The sequence below is a fragment of the Pollicipes pollicipes genome, unplaced genomic scaffold (genome assembly GCF_011947565.3).
Source record: "Pollicipes pollicipes isolate AB1234 unplaced genomic scaffold, Ppol_2.1 Scaffold_7231;HRSCAF=8579_pilon_pilon_pilon, whole genome shotgun sequence".
NCBI classification, from domain to species: domain Eukaryota; kingdom Metazoa; phylum Arthropoda; class Thecostraca; order Pollicipedomorpha; family Pollicipedidae; genus Pollicipes; species Pollicipes pollicipes.
Genome location: NW_023597034.1, coordinates 30,806,101 through 30,823,910, shown reverse-complemented (window position 1 = coordinate 30,823,910; position 17,810 = coordinate 30,806,101). Strand labels below are relative to the sequence as shown.

Genomic DNA, 17,810 nt, shown 5'->3' with positions numbered 1-17,810 from the left:
AGATCCCACCGCCCACAGCTGGTCTGTGCCCCGATCCCACCGCCCAGGATAGTAGTACCCAGATCCCACCGCCCACAGCTGGTCTGTACCCCGATCTCACCGCCCCGGGAAATGTGTTCCCTCTCGACGGAAAATATTATATCTGATCTTTTTGCCCGATAGGACCGGGGATGAATGTTTTCCTTCCCATGCAATGTCATGCTGGTGGCGTCTTGTAGCGGGTTAACACGCGCCCGTGTGGCCGATTGAATGCCCTTTGCTCGGATGGGGGGGGTCAATTTCGTCCCCCTGAGATCTCAGTAACTAAGAGAGCTAGGGGCACCAAGTTCACGGGCTGTGTTAGCCCATACGTGAACTCACTTATGCCCAAATTTATGGCTCCTAGGTAATGACCTTCGAGTCAGATTAAGTCAAACAATGTCAAGATCCAGATTGGTGTCCAAAGTCTTTCAGAATCCAGATGCCTGCTGTAAGTAGAAGATCACTGGTGCTCATTAAAATTCGGTGACCTTGCTTGACTTTTCGGAAGTCATGATGACCAAAATCATAAAAGACTGCTTTGAGTTTTGCATTTGAATAAGCGTCAAAGATTACGATAGGCAGCATGTTCTTAGCAACAGTATGTTGATCTGGGTTATTTTGGGTCAGTGACCTATCTTGACCTCAAAGAAGTCTTGAGAAATGTTTAATACGGTTACTGTTATCAATAGAATCAGTCTGAATGCCAGAAACTACCCCATACGGCAAACTAGAGTAATAAAACAGGCTGGTTTTGACCTAGGTCTGACCTTCATACCTGACCTTGAGTCAATAGATTTATTAATTCAATTGTTGTTTTGCCTGAGAAAGTATCTCAGAGATGTGTGACTTGGTGTAACACTCCGGTGTTACATCAGATTGAACGATTCCCTAGAGTCGTCTTCGCTGGATTGATGACCCGACTTTAACCTGCCGTAGGTCAGGGACCTTGCAATATACATATACTTTTTTGGTACCAACCGATCCGCTCTTTAATTGTTTACAGCTAAGCAAAATTTGGCGCGGCTACGCCGTGTTATTCGAAAACCATTTTGGAAAGTCCTTTGGGGGAGGGGTCAAATTGACCCCCACCCGAGGGCGCGTTAACTCTACCCAGCGGATTTGAAGCAGACCGCTGCCTGCGTTGGTAATCCGGTCATATAGGCCAATATCTACAAGTCTAGGCCATGTCCAACTGTTATATTTATCGCTCCGGCCACTGGAAATGGGGATATCGCCGTTTGAAAGTGGTTAATGCCAAATCTTCATTCACCAGTCATCTTAGCACTAATTTTACAAGTCAGTCGAGGGCTATTTCTTGCGTGGACATGGTTAGATATGAGTACGTATGGCGAGTATAAAAAGCCAGTGCGTCGTTTTCAAATGCTGTCATTGTGTACAGCACGTTTGAACGCTGGTCTTCTCGTGACTTGTAAAAACAAACGACCCCACATTTATGCCAGATCGCGTATTACATCATACGCTGACCCATAACCTTCATGACGTGGCTCTACGGTCTTTTGACCTGCGTTTCACTGAGCTTACTAAGTTTGGCTGCGTTGGCTGTATTTCTTGTGTTGCAATATTTGTGTATTCGTGGTCAAGTGTGGCGGCGAAACGCTAGACCTGCGCAGCATCCGACGTGTGCCAAGTGCGTGAATAACGACTGTTGACGCATCCGGATACCTTATTCATTTCAAGCGCAATTGTCTATTTGACCATCGCTTGACGAGTTGACAAACGTGACGCCAACGACTTGTTTGGGAGCCGGGGCGGCGCCGGCGGAATGGGCCGGAACTGCGTCAGCGGTGGCGTGACGGCGATGGCGTCACGTGCCGCTCGCCTCCTCCGTCGACACTGGGCCGCGCTCTTGACCTTGCTCGGCATTTGTTTGACCTCGCGCGTGGCGCGACGTTCTGCGTTTGCGGCCGGGGGCGGCCGGCCCGGTCGCCCCCGGTCGCCGGCGCGGCGGCCGATCACCGGCTGTCAACGAGCAGCTTCCTCCGCGGCGGCCGGCCGGATGCTGGACGGCGTCCGCCATGATCTGCGGCTGCCCGGGTTGGCGGGCGGTCACGTCCCACGGCTCCCCTGGGGCACGTCACACGCGGCGGGTCGTCCTGAGGGGGTGGCTGACCGGGCGGTCACGTCCCACGGCTCCCCTGGGGTACGTCATAAGCGGCGGGTCGTCCTGAGGGGGAGGCTGACGGAGGGGGTGACTGACCGGGCGGTCACGTCCCACGGCTCCCCTGGGGTACGTCATAAGCGGCGGGTCGTCCTGAGGGGGAGGCTGACGGAGGGGGTGACTGACCGGGCGGTCACGTCCCACGGCTCCCCTGGGGTACGTCATAAGCGGCGGGTCGTCCTGAGGGGGAGGCTGACGGAAGGGGTGACTGACCGGGCGGTCACGTCCCACGGCTCCCCTGGGGCACGTCATACGCGGCGGGTCGTCCTGAGGGGGAGGCTGACGGAGGGGGTGACTGACCGGGCGGTCACGTCCCACGGCTCCCCTGGGGTACGTCATAAGCGGCGGGTCGTCCTGAGGGGGAGGCTGACGGAGGGGGTGACTGACCGGGCGGTCACGTCCCACGGCTCCCCTGGGGTACGTCATAAGCGGCGGGTCGTCCTGAGGGGGAGGGCAGCGGAGGGGCCGGCTGACCGGGCGGTCAGCTTCTGCGGCTCCCTTGGGGCGCGTCACACGCGGCGGATCGTCCTGAGGAGGCAGGCTGGCGGAGGGGGTGGCTGACCGGGTCGTGGTCTACGTGGCCTGCTCGACCAGCTGCAGGTGTCAGTAGCTTCCATGGTGTCTGCTCATGCCAACGACGGTTTCAAGCGCTGGTGACTGCGACTGCGGCGACTTCTCAGTGGTTTTACGTTGTCCGACGCCAGATGCATTGCGTGTTTGGCCCGGTTTCTGAGTTTCCAATGCGCCGCAAAGCGTCATCGCTGTCTAAACATGGCGAGCGGCACGATCAACAGCTCGGCAAGCTCCTTGACATTGCCATCGCCTGTATTGCCGACGTTGAATGAACGGCCCGCTGCTGGGTCGATACGGAAGCATACAAGAGAGCAGAGGGTTTTAGCCCCGCAAGACTTGATAGGTGATATGAAATGTTGACCTCCTGAGCGTGGGCATCGTTTTTTAATCGTTCGCCCGCTGGACTGGCCTCACGGCGGGTACGATTGCGTCATGCACGGGTGTATCGCGATACACCAGTTTACTTCAGTTCTCTGAGTACGCCGAACTGTTGGGATTTGCTGTCACATTGCTTAACTAAAAGCCATCTGTGAGGTCAAGTGATGTCCCCTCGAGAGCATGGTGAAGCAAGCTGTGCCAGGCCTGTTTCAGTTTCACGTGAGCAAATTGGCTCATCTTTGCGCTTCGTTGAAGAAGTGTGTTTAGGAATTTTGTTGTGACCGTCATCTGGTGTCGTTGGTGTGACTTATGCTATCGATACAGATTATTTGGCAACATGTTGCGACGAGCAAGATGCTTCAATTTGCCGCGCGTGCACAGATCATGTGTGCTTGCTTTCCATCCCACGCCAAATTCAGTACGAAAACAACAAGCGCTTTCAGCTTTAACTCCTTTCTGTTTGGTAATACTCGACGGGGGGTGTGATACACCACGACAATAACTGCACACGAATTGTAGCGCGGATGACTGGCATCACCACTAGAGGACTTGCGGCATTCGCATTTTCAACGACCCAACAGATACAGATCAGCCTCGCGCAGCCAATATATCTTGACTATTTTAGGGCCATTCAACATACTTTTTATGGCTTTCTCGATTGTGCCGTAGTTTTGTCGTGTCACATTTGTCTAGTCCCTCTGACGAGACGAAATATTGTGTTTGTAGTTCAAAAACATTTGCGCCCACTCAAGTTTTCCGTTATCACCTCACGTGCCTCAGTATGTGCAGCGTGATGCGTGGGATATTGTTCCGGATAGGATACACCCCATGCTGACCTATGGACTTGACGCTCCGACAGTGCACATATTTGGCAGTGTCAATTCCATAGGAACAAAATCTAACATCGGCAGATAACAAACATCGTACTCGGTGCAACATTCGATGGGCTTTTGTTCAGAAATATGATTCAGGCAAGGAATTCAGATCAGGTCAAACGCGCTTGCATTTGTTATGCTGGGTTCATGCCGTGGTTTCGTGGGTCAGGTTTGCTTGGACACAAATGACAGCTCCGTGGATTAACAGGGGCTTATCATTTTACAGACACGTCGAAAGTCCGCGCATGCACAACATTGCGTGCATGCATGCATGCATTATTTTGGGTGGACGGGATCCAGAACGCGTGTGGGAAATTTTACCTGGACGGCTTTGATCGACCACATTTATTGGTATACCTGCTACCGATTGCTTCTTCGCGGCATTTCTTTACCAATATTCGGCACCAGGTGGTGCAACGGTGGCACGTTCAGCTGTTTTGTTGTTCCGACGCTTCAGATCGTGCGTCGTAACTGACTTCCGCGCCCTGGGCTTCACCGAGGGAAAATTCCTTATCCGTGCACTGTGTCTGTTGTGGCGTCACCCACTTTCCCCCGCTCACAATGTTAAACTGCGGAAAAGGACGTAATGACATTATTTCATTTTTCATTACACCTCATCCCATCAGGGGTGGAACCAGGATTTCAGCACGAATGAGGAGTAGGCGTACAACATTGTGCCCCCGGATTTTGGTGGTCCCCCCAAAAAATCAAAATTCGCGGGCAGTACATTTTAAGATCCCTATGTTCACTTTTTTGCATACGGCAAACCGTCTTGCTGTGCACAGCCTTAGAAGACAAGGCGTGGTACGAAGATGCATATATGAAACGGGTTTATTATCTCCAGGTCACGGTGGAGACGCCATTTTGAGGTTGGGTATTTTGGGAAAAATACGGCAAAATGAGTTGAGGTGGGCTAGTAAATACTTAGTTAAGGTGGCTAGTACTGTAGCACGACCTTTGTTCTTAAAATTTGGTGCAGCCAGTTGTCTACGGCGACTATCCGGATAGCCGATGTTATGTTCAACTGATGGCTAATAACTAATGCAGAGTTTTTGTTTTCACTATAATGTGGAAGTAGCAAATAAGCAATGCATTCGAACGGGGTTGCCTCATCCGGGGGCATCCGGGGTTGTCACATCCGATTAAGGATGTGATGCAGAAGTAAAATGAGTGCCATGAATTCTACCACCAAGGAATACCAAAGATGCGTCGTTGCCAGCCCGTTAAATTGTCGTAAGTATTAGCGCGTAAAACTTTATCGGAACATGTACGGATGCTGCTATCGGTGTGGCCAAGGCACCAAGAAAATCGTTATTTTGTACGTCCTGGATCTGTGTAGGCGAATGTATTAAGCCAGGACCGTGTACGGAACAGGTGAGACACCACGAGTGACGGCATTGCTGGCTTTCGCAAGTGCATGTGGGGTTTCGGCAACAAGTTAAGGTCCTGCCTGGCTTCGTGGGAAGAGCCCAGACCGATGTGGACTGCTGGAGTGATCGAGAGTGCCTGGCCGATTATCATATGGGGTTCCGTCAATAGCTAGGCCCTGCTAGAAAGTGGGAAAACCCAAGAGTAATGTGGATGGCACCTGAGCGACTGATGGTGTTGCAGCAAGTCAACAAGGAGGCTCTCGTCAACAGTTCAGGGTCAGATAAGAGGAGCCCAAGACCAATGTGCTGGGCTCCTGAACCAGCACCTCTTGCATATTGGAGGTCGGTAACGCTGCATGACAAGTCTGAGCTAATATTGGCGAGAAGCAACAGGAGCTGAAGGTCTTTCTTGCTTATATCTTATTAGGAATTATATGGGCATTTCGCGCAGGCCAGGATTGGCGCACTGGCAAACGTGCTATCACGAGTCGTCTCTCCGGTGCAAAAATACATGCCATTGAAGCCATGAACCTTTACCCTGACCGTTGGCCTGTCCGGATTCGGCCCCGTCGCCACAGTCGGGCGTCGGGCCCCGTGGCCACAGTCGGGCGTCGGGCCGTCGCCACAGTCGGGCGTCGGACCCCGTCGCCAAAGTCAGGCGTCGGGCCGTGGCTACAGTTGAGCGTCGGGCCGTCGCCACAGTCGGGCGTCGGGCCCCATGACCACAGTCGGGCGTCGGGCCCCATGACCACAGTCGGGCGTCGGGCCGTGGCCACAGTCGGGCGTCGGGCCGTCGCCCGCTGACCCGGCCGGGGTGCGCCGCACGTAAACAAGCTGCGGCCCCGGCCGCGTGTGACGCAGGTCGCCGCCTGCTCCAGTCTGCGTCAGCCAGTTTTTGGTGGCGCTGTCTGTTTGAGACTAATCATGAGCAGCGGTGGCGGTCTCGGCGCCGCGCCGGTGCCTGTCAGCACCAGTTACGGCTGATTACGAAGCATGATGTAACAGGATGCGGTCCGAACGCGGCGCACGGTCCCCTCTGCGGACATTTCTGGCGCACGGACACTTGTGGCCGGTATCACCGAAGACCGGGAGTTAACGTGCTGCGCATTATTCTTGGGTAATGGACTGCTAGTGTTCTTTGCGCTGTTTATGAAGCCCTGTCAACGACTTGCTGCGGGTTGGGCTCAAAGTCCTGCGGAAGTGACCCGCAATGTCGTATCCAGTCGATTTTCTGCCACTCGCCGTGAAGTCATAACTAGCTGCACATTTCTCCTCGGCTTCCTGCTTGGTCGTATTGCGCAGCTAAGCGGCACAACGACGTTTGTTGCACTGGCTACAAGTGCTCTGGACAATGTGTGGGCTAGCAATTTTTGGGGTCAAGTAGGAAAAAAGCGCTCGTTTTAACATAATCTAACGCGACTGGTGTGAAAACTGCGAAGATTAGTTGTAACTTAATTTTTACCTTTTACGCTCGCTGTTCGCACCGCCACAAAGCCCGAGAGCCAACATGATATGACCTATGAAATAACAAGAAGCCGCAAATGTACCCGCTTGTTACCTAACAAAGCCGTCTAGTCCAGTCAGTCCCGTTGCCAGCTCCACTTTCAACAGCGCACCGTCTGGTCTGACAGCCCCGGGTCCCAACTGGGATCGCACTGGGTGGCGTCTGTACCAGTCCACGGCCCGTCCTCGCTGCCCACCCATACTTGATGGTCTCCAGCCCCGTCCCTGGCAGGCTTTGGTCACAGCCGAGGCCGGTCGGCGGTCTGCCCCCACCATTGTGGGGTCCCATTTGTTACAGTCCCCGATCCCGGATGGGACAGTGCTGGGTTCCGTCCGTGGCAGTCCAGGGTTCCATTTGTGACAGTCCCCGGTCCCGGATGGGACAGTGCTGGGTTCCGTCCGTGGCAGTCCAGTATTCCATTTGTGACAGTCCCCGGCCCCGGATGGGACAGTGCTGGGTTCCGTCCGTGGCAGTCCAGTATTCCATTTGTGACAGTCCCCGGCCCCGGATGGGACAGTGCTGGGTTCCGTCCGTGGCAGTCCAGGGTTCCATTTGTGATAGTCCCCGATCCCGGATGGGACAGTGCTGGGTTCCGTCCGCGGCAGTCCAGGATTCCATTTGTGATAGTCCCCGGTCCCGGATGGGGCAGTGCTGGGTTCCGTCCGTGTCAGTCCAGGATTTCGTCGGTCGACGTAGGGGCATTCTGACGAACTCAGCCGCTGGTGCCTATATGGCGTCGTCTGCCTCTCATCTTGGCAGAAAAGGGCGGGGAATGTGACACTGTACCTCTGGTTACCCAGACGCACAGCATAACTACTACACTGCTGGTCGCATCGGGTTTCGTCTGTGGCAGTCCAGGATATCGCGTGTCACAATACCGGGTCAAGTCCGTACCAGTCCTGAATTCCGCCGCCTCCGTCCCGGGTTCCTTTGGTGCCCGTCCTATCCCCGCTCTCAGTAACTCCGGCGGCACGAGTGTTTGACCTCTGAGTATCAGCACCCTCGGCCGTGCCGTTCTGGTTCACTGGGACGGACGCCGAAGAAGACCCGAGTGCGACGCACCGCCTACCGAGGTCACCCCCGCCCCCCTGCCGCCCGGCCGAAAACATCGTAAACCAAGCACGGAAGAAGAGCTCGGTCACCACTCGTTGGTGTGTGAGGGTGAGGGTGGGGTCAGCTAGTGCGTGGGGTTGGGGGTGTGGGTGGACTGATCAGATGCATTTTATGGCTTGACAGAAATTTGCAAGGCATGGCTTTGTCGGACATAAGTTCGTTGTGCAAAAGAACGCTGTGCTGAAGTTCGTCGAGGAGTTCGTCGTGCGTAAGTTCGTATATGACAAAATTTCGTGTATGTCAGACGTACTGAAAGGGCGAAAACTGGTCGTAATAAAGTGCGCATAAGAAAATGCTCGTCCAAGGCAAAAGTTCGTCCCACTTAGTTCGCCGCACAAGCAAAAGCTGGTACAGGGAAAAGTTTGTATGGGATAAAGGCCCATCGAATGCGACAGTTCTTCGTGCTTATGCGTGTATAAGGTAAAAGTTCGTCGAGGGTAAAGGTTCGTCAGGAGCAAAAGCTCGTTTAGATGAGATTAGTCCAAGACAACCATTGCACGCGGCCTCAAGTGGGTGAAACAAGGAAGCACTTGTCAGGATGTCGTTAAAACGGCGGTAGACAGCGAAGCTTAAAAACGTCCGCCTTTGGCCACACGAATTGGATAACCAACGGAGTGTCGAGGCTCTGTGTCAAAAAAATGGGAATAACCGACTGGTATCGGCGGTAGCCCCTTGTATCAGGCTGGTTGAACCTGGGCTGGCCGGCCAAATAGGATTCACGGCGAACGTCTGGGATGCACATTCCCTTGAAGTCCGTTCACCACCAGGTAATGGAATTTGTGCGTATCGTCTTTTTCTGCGAAGCTGTGTGGCATGCGCCGGGAACGGCAAGACTTGATGAACAACGTTGTCGTGAATCCTTGATACATCACCAGAAGAAGTAACACTAAAGCTGTGACATCACAGTGATGTGGCTGATGAGGAATGTCTAACAGGCTCAGTTTTCATTCCAGAACGGATTCATAAATTCACTGGATTCATAAGCGGGGTGGATTAAAAAAAAAAAACAGGAATTGGAAATATAGAGTCGGTCAGCATTGACGAGGCTGCCTGGAATTGGAATCGAAATAGACCCAGAGTTTGAATACATTCTGAGTGCTATGCACTGGGATGGTAATTGATATCACCATATTGCTAAGCTAAACTTGACTGCTGGAGTCGGACCACATGCATATGCCAATACTTTAGGTGTAATATGTGCGACAACGTTAGGCCTCGGCGCAACTGTTGCAGTCTTTTTTCGTTGTAGTCCTAAGAACGTAACGTCATCTATTGCGGTAATTTTTAGGCTTTATGTCCCCCATTAAAGGGATCTGTTTTTGCCGTTAACCCAGCCGCCGCAAACACAAGCCACCTTGACCCTCATGTTGCAACAATCCTTGTGGGGCAAGATTTCGGTGTGGCCGTGCTATACCCTTATTCATGCAATGCCATGAACCTGGCTCATGCCATGCCAAGCTCAGTTCAAAGTTGTGCTGAGAATTCCAGCACGCTGAACGGCTGAGCAGTCTGTCTCTCCTCCCCTTTCCCAGACATTGAGCTCGTGCTGTAGGAGACTCTGGTGTAGAGCTGTGCATGGAGTCGGTCTTTGAGAGTACCTGACTGCGGACAGTTCTGTAGCGCCGTGCTGTGGTGTGGGTACGAAGCTCTGGCTGGATCGCGGTCCCGCTCAGTCGCGCCCGTCATTTCCTGAGAAACAATCTCGGCCCCGGAAACCCTTTCATTAGCGCTTCCGGCGCGCCTGTGCGCCGAGCATGCACGAGGGCGTCGGCGGCTTTGGTCACAATGAGCTCGGCGTTTTGCCGGCAGCGGAGGTTTGTGTTTCGCTCGTCCTCTGGACAAATACGTGCGCAGCTGGACTGCTTGCGCACAGTTGATTTTCATCCGCCGCGCCTGGCGCTATTGAGACGTTCCATGGTGTTGCGTTCGCTTGTACCGGAAACGCGGACCTTTCTCTTCGACATAGTGGGTCGATCTTCGTCATGGCGTCTGGCTGACTGTTTGGGAAGAATCAACAGCGATGTGTGGAATGATGTCTTTTGTGCCTTTTGGACCGCTGTAGTGGCTCCAAACCACGAGTTGTGATGAAACTGGCCGCCCTTCGTGGTCTGCTGCAGCCAATCTCCTGTATACTTGATTGAGCGGAGCTTTCCTGTTGCTCGCATGCAGTTCACTTTAATCTTACGAACAAGCACCGTGAGTGCGTCAGACGCTGTGCGTCAGACTCCGTGAGTGCGTCAGACTTCGTGAGGGCGTCAGACTGTGCGAGCCCGTCAGACTCCGTGAACGCGTCAGACTCCGTGAGCGCGTCAGACTTCGTGAGGGCGTCAGACTGTGCAAGCCCGTCAGACTCCGTGAGCGTGTCAGACGCTGTGAGCGCGTCACACTCCGTGAGCCCGTCACACTCCGTGAGCGTGTCAGACGCCGTGAGCGCGTCACACTCCGTGAGCGGGTCAGACTCGGCGGTCGCGGTATGACGCCCACTAGCATGCAGGGTGCGGGCGGATGGGGCGGTGTCCGCGTGGGGCGTCAGCATGACGCCGGTGCTCTTCCTGAGGCTCCAGCGTCAGCATGACGCCGGTGCTCTCCCTGCGGCTCCAGCGTCAGCATGACGCCGGTGCTCCCCCCGCGGCTCCAGCGTCAGCATGACGCCGGTGCTCTCCCTGCGGCTCCAGCGTCAGCATGACGCCGGTGCTCTCCCCGCGGCTCCAGCGTCAGCATGACGCCGGTGCTCTCCCCGCGGCTCCAGCGTCAGCATGACGCCGGTGCTCTCCCCGCGGCTCCAGCGTCGGCATGACGCCGGTGCTCTCCCTGCGGCTCCAGCGTCAGCATGACGCCGGTGCTCTCCCTGCGGCTCCAGCGTCAGCATGACGCCGGTGCTCTCCCTGCGGCTCCAGCGTCAGCATGACGCCGGTGCTCTCCCTGCGGCTCCGGCGCCAGCCGTGTGTGGATCGTTGGCAATAGCTGCGATGCGACGTTCGCTGGCCTGTGGTGTTGTTGAATGGCTTGTGACCACGACATGTTGTCGTGTCGCGCCGTGTTTATTGGTGCACCACTTAGCGTCCTGACAGGGTTTGCTAGGTTTGCATTACGGATCGTTGGCACGGCCATGTGTGCGGAATGTTTCCCGACACGGGACTGCATACATAAACAGCCCAGACCGTGCACGGGTCGGCATATGATCACATCTGCTTCGCCAATGGCTTCATTGACAGCGTATGAACCGGCCGCTGCAAACGATGGACAATCATGCTATGGTTGTGTCCATGCTCCTCTCACGTCTTTTGATGCATATACAATGCATGCCAATCCCGCTTCTCAGGTCACTATGGCTGTGTCGGCGGTGGGCCGTGTCACGCCTTCCACCGGGTCAAGCCTGCCTGCTGCCGTGGCTAGGCGCGTGGATCAGGGTCGCCTGACCACGAAGCGGCGTGTGTCGTGCGCGCGTCCCGTGCCACCCGTGACCCAGCGCGTGGTCTGTTGCAGACGCCTGCTACCGCTGCCAGTCGGAGGCCTCCGGCAGCAAGCAGGACGACTGTGTGGTGATCTGGGGAGAGTGTAACCACTCCTTCCACAACTGCTGCATGTCCCAGTGGCTGCAGAAGAACAATCGCTGCCCGCTCTGCCAGCGCGACTGGAGCTTTCAGCGCATCGGCAAATGAGGTGGCCGCTTTCGCAAACAGAGGTTGTGTATTGCGTCGTTAGATGGCAGTCTGGATTTCGTTCTGCTGTGCGTGACGTTTTCATATGCCGAACACGGTGATTTTGTCAAGCACTGCTGACGCCCTGACGTTTGTAAGGCCATGTGTGCGCATGCGCTCTCCTCTCGTGGTCTCGACTGGCTGCATATAAATGCTGGCATTCAGATGCGATGAAACACCACGCACTTTGAGCCCCGTGTGATGACAGGTAATTTCTTTTGACATTTGCTGTGGTACGAAAAGCAAAATCACATCTGTTCGTCGCGTTCAAATTTTCTTACAACCACAGTCCCGCTCGGAACTTCACGGAAGTGACCTTACCGTGGTTTGGAACCGTGTGGTAAGGGCTGTTGTCTCGCTGATTGTGGTGAATGTGAACAGCCTTGTCCGCGACTCGTGAGTTCCAGCTTATTATAGTGCTGCTGTGCTATGCTGATACGCCATGGTTTTTGGCTCGATCTGTCAAACGCATCGTGTCTTGTGTTTGTGTTTTCATTCCAACTTCACCATTGGACTTCCAACCTTGATGTTAAACACCCGACCTGGTAGTCACCACACGCACGACGGTGGTGTTGTGCTAATGACATTGTGGACGCACGCTGCTCTTGGCACTCGAATGTGTGGCCATGCTTCTCTAACCTGGTCTAGAAAGCTGCCTGACTACTTTGAAAGAAGGCCAAGAGCGGATTTCAGCTGTGATGAAAGTGGGACTACGTCGTGGTCGTGTTTGCCTCATTTGCTGGAGCGATGTCGGTCCGAACGAGGCGTCATGTTCGACGTCCGTGCGTCTGTATGCATTTGTGTGCAAAAATACACAACGGGCACCACGCGTGAGCACGGAAGGGCCTTCAATGCCCGCCGGACGGACTGTGTCCTGCGGCCGCGGACAGGGGCGTCACCAGGCTCGAGTCCGAGGGGCGCGGCGGCGGGTTGAGGCCCCCGGATCGTAGACTGATGACGGCAGAGGCGTTCCCAGGGACACGATATGTGGGCACGTCGTTACTATGGGCCGCTCCGCACCACGGCTACCCAGTCAGTCGATGGTGGTAAAACACGTGATGGTGACTCGTGCGACTGGCTCCTCACTTTGAGTATTCCCAGCGACTGGTTGTGTGGTCCAGTTGTGCTCTCCGTGTCAAAATATTTCATAGAAAATATAGTGAGTAGACGGCGCTTTTCCAGCTTGAAATCATGCCGCGGATTGCCATTAATGACATGTCAAGTAGGTGTACTTACTTCGTCATGCCACAGACATCGGACATGAGAGACGCTTGTCCAAGATGCAGAACTGCTTGGATCGTACACACATTCTCGTGGCCAAGAAAAGCACACGGTGCGTTTAAGCAAAATAAGTTATTCCAACAAAACGCCTGCTCCACACCATGACAGGGGGACTGCCGCCTGTGCACATCGACTTGACCGATACCCTGGCGCGGAAGTGCCATTTGTTCCCGCCAAACACGCGCGCCTCGCGAGAAGTCGGGCTGGCAGGGCCCACCTGTCATGACACGGGCTGAGCAAACAGATGGCGTGCCGACGGGCGGTGCCGCGGCCCGCTCGTCCGCCCCACGGGCGACGCCGGCGGGCGGCATCTGCCGTCTGCCCGCTCGTCTGCCCCGCCGGCGACGCCACGGACGGCGTCGCGGCACGCTCGTCTGCCCCGCGGGCGACGCTGACGGACATCTGCCGTCTGCCCGCACGTCTGCCCCACGGGCGACATCTGCCGTCTGTCCGCTCGTCTGCCCCGTCGGCGACGCCACGGAAGGCGCCGCGGAACGCTCGTCTGCCCACCGACGCCCCGGGCCTGGATCGGCGCAAGCTGAACTTCCGCCCCGAGCCCCGATCTCTGCAATCCAGCGGTCGAAGTCGCTACTTCACTTCGGCGCAGCACATTCGTTACCGATGACCGCACGGCCCAAGCCCACTCCCTACTCGGTCGAGAGGCGAAGAGCGTGCTTCCGTTTGCAAGTAAGAAGTCGTCTTTGCTGACGTAGAAACGTCTAGTGTCGCTCGATGCGCTGTTGACGGTCCTGTGTGACCGGCGAGGAGGCAGGTCTCGATCTCATGTAGCAAGTGTCGTCGACATTACCACAGATCACTTTCCAATAACTAATAATCGCATATTCTCCTACGCCCTTCCTACGCGCCGTATGACTTCATGGCGTTGAATCAGCTGGTTCTACTTGTGCCCATATTCAGAACTAAAGGCGTTCTCCATTGGCGTGTATCTATGACGTCATTTCAAAGGGCGGAGCCAGGGCCAGTGAGGACCTGGGCCCTGGCTTCGGGGCATTCCGAGCTGAATCCGCGCGGCCCGACCGCAGTCGGTGCTGAGGTGGAGCTCGCTCTGTCCCAACGCGTCTCCACAGAAGCATGGCGCCGTATCATCCAGGCGCCAGCTGGCTTGCATGTCATCCAGGTCGTCACCCAGGTCATCATCCAGACTTGCATGTCAGGCGCATCCAGCGATATCGCGCTCACCTGGTTAAAAGGTCTGATGCTATTCACACCGCACGGGTCTGGCAAACATCTAACCCCAGTGGCCTGTCGCCTCCCTCGCCACGCCAATACCACCAGCGCCTTTGACCGATAACGCGCGTACGCGCGTGTGCGACCCATAAGCGAAGACTCACATGAGACTGAGGGCTTCAGGTGTGCAGGGGGGGGGGGGGAGGCTCGCGAGGTCGATAACCCGAGCGGCTGCGGGGCAGAGCACGAGACGAGCGTGATCGATGCTCGGAGACACAAGGGACAGGCGGGACGACGGCTCCTTATCCACCTGGCGATGATTCCACGTCCACCTGGTGACGGTTCCGCATCCACCTGGAGCCGATCCCACGTCCACGTGGAGCGGCTAGAAAACCGCAGGCTCGACCCATTTTTTGCGAGAATGTCCCATCTCATCCTCGCGAAGGTCCCATCCCACCCCCGTCGTTGGCAATTATCCTAGTGATGTGACTTAACTGGGGCAACTGTACCCCGCGCCGCAAATAGCCGCTTGATTACGCAAGAACGTAGTGAAGTGACATTGCATGCGCAGAGTGATTAACGAGCATCAATCCTCTCTCGACCGTGAAGAAGTTGCTGATATTGTTACGCTAATGCTGTTATTGACCGATATTGACCTGCCTCCTCTGCGAAGTCAGAACTGGGACTTCGGTGCGGTAGCTTTGCTGGGTCTCGTGGCCACTGGATGAATTTATTCAGAGAAGGAGAATATACGCTCCCGAGCTCGTGAAGAGCGGTGCGCCTCAGAGCTCTCTTTGACTTTGTCTCTACGGGCCACGCGTCACGGAGCGAACGTGGCCGACGAAGCAAAATGACAGGTACAGCTGCCCCCCTGAGCTGAATCTGGGGTGGAAAGAAACCCGGACGAGACACGCTACGTGCAGTTGCGCGCCGAATGCGTCCCGCGTCTCCGCGATCTCGGGCCTTGGCCGCGCGCCCGGCTGCGACCACTCCTCCCGTGCCACTCTCCCCTCTCTCCGCACCCCTCTCCCCTCTCTCCGTCACCGCTGCGGTCGTGCCCGGTGACGCCGTGCCGCCCCCGCCTGGTACCGGCCGGCGGCCGCACGCGTCGGCAGCGACGACCCAGTCGTCGTCCGCGGCAACCGACGCGGCTGGCGGAGGGAGGGGAGGGGGCGTGCGCCGCGCGCAGGATCGGCTGAGGCCCGGACGGAGTGTCCCGGCGTTGCGCGGGAGACCCCGCCGCCCGTATGTCGTCGCCAGAGACGAGAGGAACGGTGGCTGGACGGGTTCAAGGCGGCAGTGGCGGGGCTGGGGGCGACGGTGACGGGGCTGGTGGCGGCAGTGCCGGGGCTGGTGGCGGCAGTGACGGCGACCGGGGGCAACAGTGACGGGCTGGTGGCAACGGTGACTGCGGCTGGTGGCAACGGTGACTGCGGCTGGGGGCGACGGTGACGGCGGCTGGGGGCGGCGGTGACGGCAGCAGCGGTGACGGCGGCTGGTGGCGACAGTGACTGCGACCGGGGGCAACAGTGGCGTGGCTGGTGGCAGAGGTGACGGCGGCCCGGGGCGACAGTGACGGCGGCCGGGGGCAACAGTGACGGCGGCTGGGGCGACGGTGACGGCGGCAGCGGTGACGACGGCTGGTACCGACAGTGACGGCTGTTGGGGACAACGCCTCGGACTGCGAGAGCGGCTGGCTGCAGGTGGCTCACAACCTGAGCCGCACCATGATGCGGCGGGAGATGATCATCGTGGAGCCCTACCGACGCCGCCGCTTCAACAGCCACAGGAGGCGGGTAAGTCTGGCCGACCGGTCACCCGTCCAGGGCCGAGTCTGACCGGTCAAGCTGTGTTCGGGGCGGCGCTTCACCGGCTACGGCTCCCAGAAAGCCCTTGCGTCTGGCGGCGATACATCATGCGGCGACGGTTGTAATATAAAGAACGGCTGGCCATAAACCGTCGCAGACAGTGCAGACATCATACTATTCAACATGTTTTCACCATTTCGTTTTGAGAACCACTGACTACTGAGTCCTTTCAGCTTCATACACTGGGGTCAGGAGAACCCGCCATGTGCCGGCGACAGCAAACGGCGGCCCGTTTGAAGCATCCTCTGAGCCACCTCGGAGCCAAACAGCATTCGTGGGCAGGGAGCAAAGGCATCGTGCACAAATGGCTCAATGCGCCTAACGAGGCTCTCTGCGCTTTCACGTTTGCATAGCATGTGAGCATGGCCCTTTGGTGTGGTTGAAAGATCCTGGGATATCGCCCATCTGTCGTAACCACCGGCGGGTGCTGCGCAGCTGTGGGATTCGTTGTCGAAGAACGCTGCTAACGAACCGGAGTTAGATAAATTACACCAATTCGCATGCCGCTCTCAATTCAGGGAGTAGTGAAGGAAGCTTTTTATCTAATTTTATTTACATCTCATCTAATCCAACGTAGCAAGTGTGGATGTTTTCTGTTCGCCCGTGCACCCGCGTGGGACAACACACGAGCTGTGGGCCATCCGCGCTTAGCTCCCCACCATCTTCAAAATGGCAAAGCAAGTTTGCACTTGATTGGTATTCATTTTATCATCGATTGTGCCGCGGCAACCGCAGCTCACTAAAACTCTGTTGACGAAGACCTGGATTAAAACAATTCACCGCATACGCCGGGTGAAATCATCACGTACGGAAATCCTGGAGGCAGGACTTCATATCCTGCTTCTTACTACAGCGTTTCGGTCACGACCACACCCCTCGGTCAACATCTCCTTTTTCGCCTACTCACACCGAAGAACACGCCTCCCCCCGGGCGCCAAGCGTGGCCGGGCGGCGCTGGCCTGCGCACCGACCTGCGCACTGACCTGCGTACTGACCGCTGCGCAGGTGGCCTCCGCCTCGCCGACGGTGGACGCGGGCCCGCCGTGCAGGCCCCGCCACGTGGTGGAGCCGGACCGGCGGCGGGCGGAACGGCGCCAGCGCCAGTGGCGCCAGCTGGAGGTTGACCTCCGCCTCATGCGCGCACTGGCCGACATCATGAACTCCAAACGGATGGACGACCGCAACCCGGACTTCGACAAGTGAGCGGCGACCGCTCTCTGGCAAACGTGTCCGGTATCGTGCAGCGTAAATTTTCAATTCCCTCGCAAAATACAAACAATGTATTGAGAAACCCCCGTACAGGCCTGCTCGACAGTGGTAGAAGTGGAGAGGCCGTGTCTCTAGTTTGGCGCTTGTAAAACTGCGATAGAAGACAGGACTCCACCAGTGAAACCATCCTAATCACGCGCTTCTGTCTCCCCGGGCCGTGCGTTATTGGCGAGCTGCCGAGCCCGAGGTGGCCGCGGGCTGACCGTCCACCGCCGAACGCCGCAGGTACCGCCAGCTGCTACGGCGCAGCAGAGCGCGCAGCGTGGACCGGAGCCCGCCGCTGCCGCCACCGCCCGACCTTGACCCGACCCATGACCAGCGCGGACACCCGGTACAGCGGCCGGGCGCGGCCGGTGGCGCCTCTGCGCACTAGCGCTGTCCCTCGAAGTACCTCTCGCTGTAGCACCAGCACGATGAACGATGTAAAGCTGTTTGCAGCATCGCACCGTTCAGCATCAATTGGAGAAACCGTTTAGCCCAATTGCGTGAC

The 17,810-nt window shown here is 56.6% G+C and overlaps 2 protein-coding genes across 4 annotated transcripts in view; both read left to right on the top strand.

Annotated features, from left to right (window-relative positions):
• The window catches only part of LOC119109512 (RING-box protein 2), a 44,995-nt gene extending 32,452 nt beyond the window's left edge, over positions 1–12,543 (top strand). For all 3 annotated transcript variants that reach the window (XM_037233148.1, XM_037233150.1, XM_037233147.1), the window contains exon 3: positions 11,500–12,543. In XM_037233148.1, the coding sequence (XP_037089043.1) occupies positions 11,500–11,675 (176 nt within the window). In that variant the 3' untranslated portion in view covers positions 11,676–12,543. The remainder of the gene's footprint in view (positions 1–11,499) is intronic.
• A 3,026-nt stretch (positions 12,544–15,569) lies between these two features.
• LOC119109985 (uncharacterized) lies at positions 15,570–17,693 on the top strand. Its single transcript, XM_037233732.1, has 3 exons — positions 15,570–15,979; positions 17,057–17,250; positions 17,546–17,693. Exons 1-3 carry the CDS (start codon positions 15,911–15,913, stop codon positions 17,691–17,693), a joined length of 411 nt encoding a protein of 136 aa, XP_037089627.1. The 5' UTR covers positions 15,570–15,910.
• Positions 17,694–17,810: the final 117 nt, after the last annotated feature.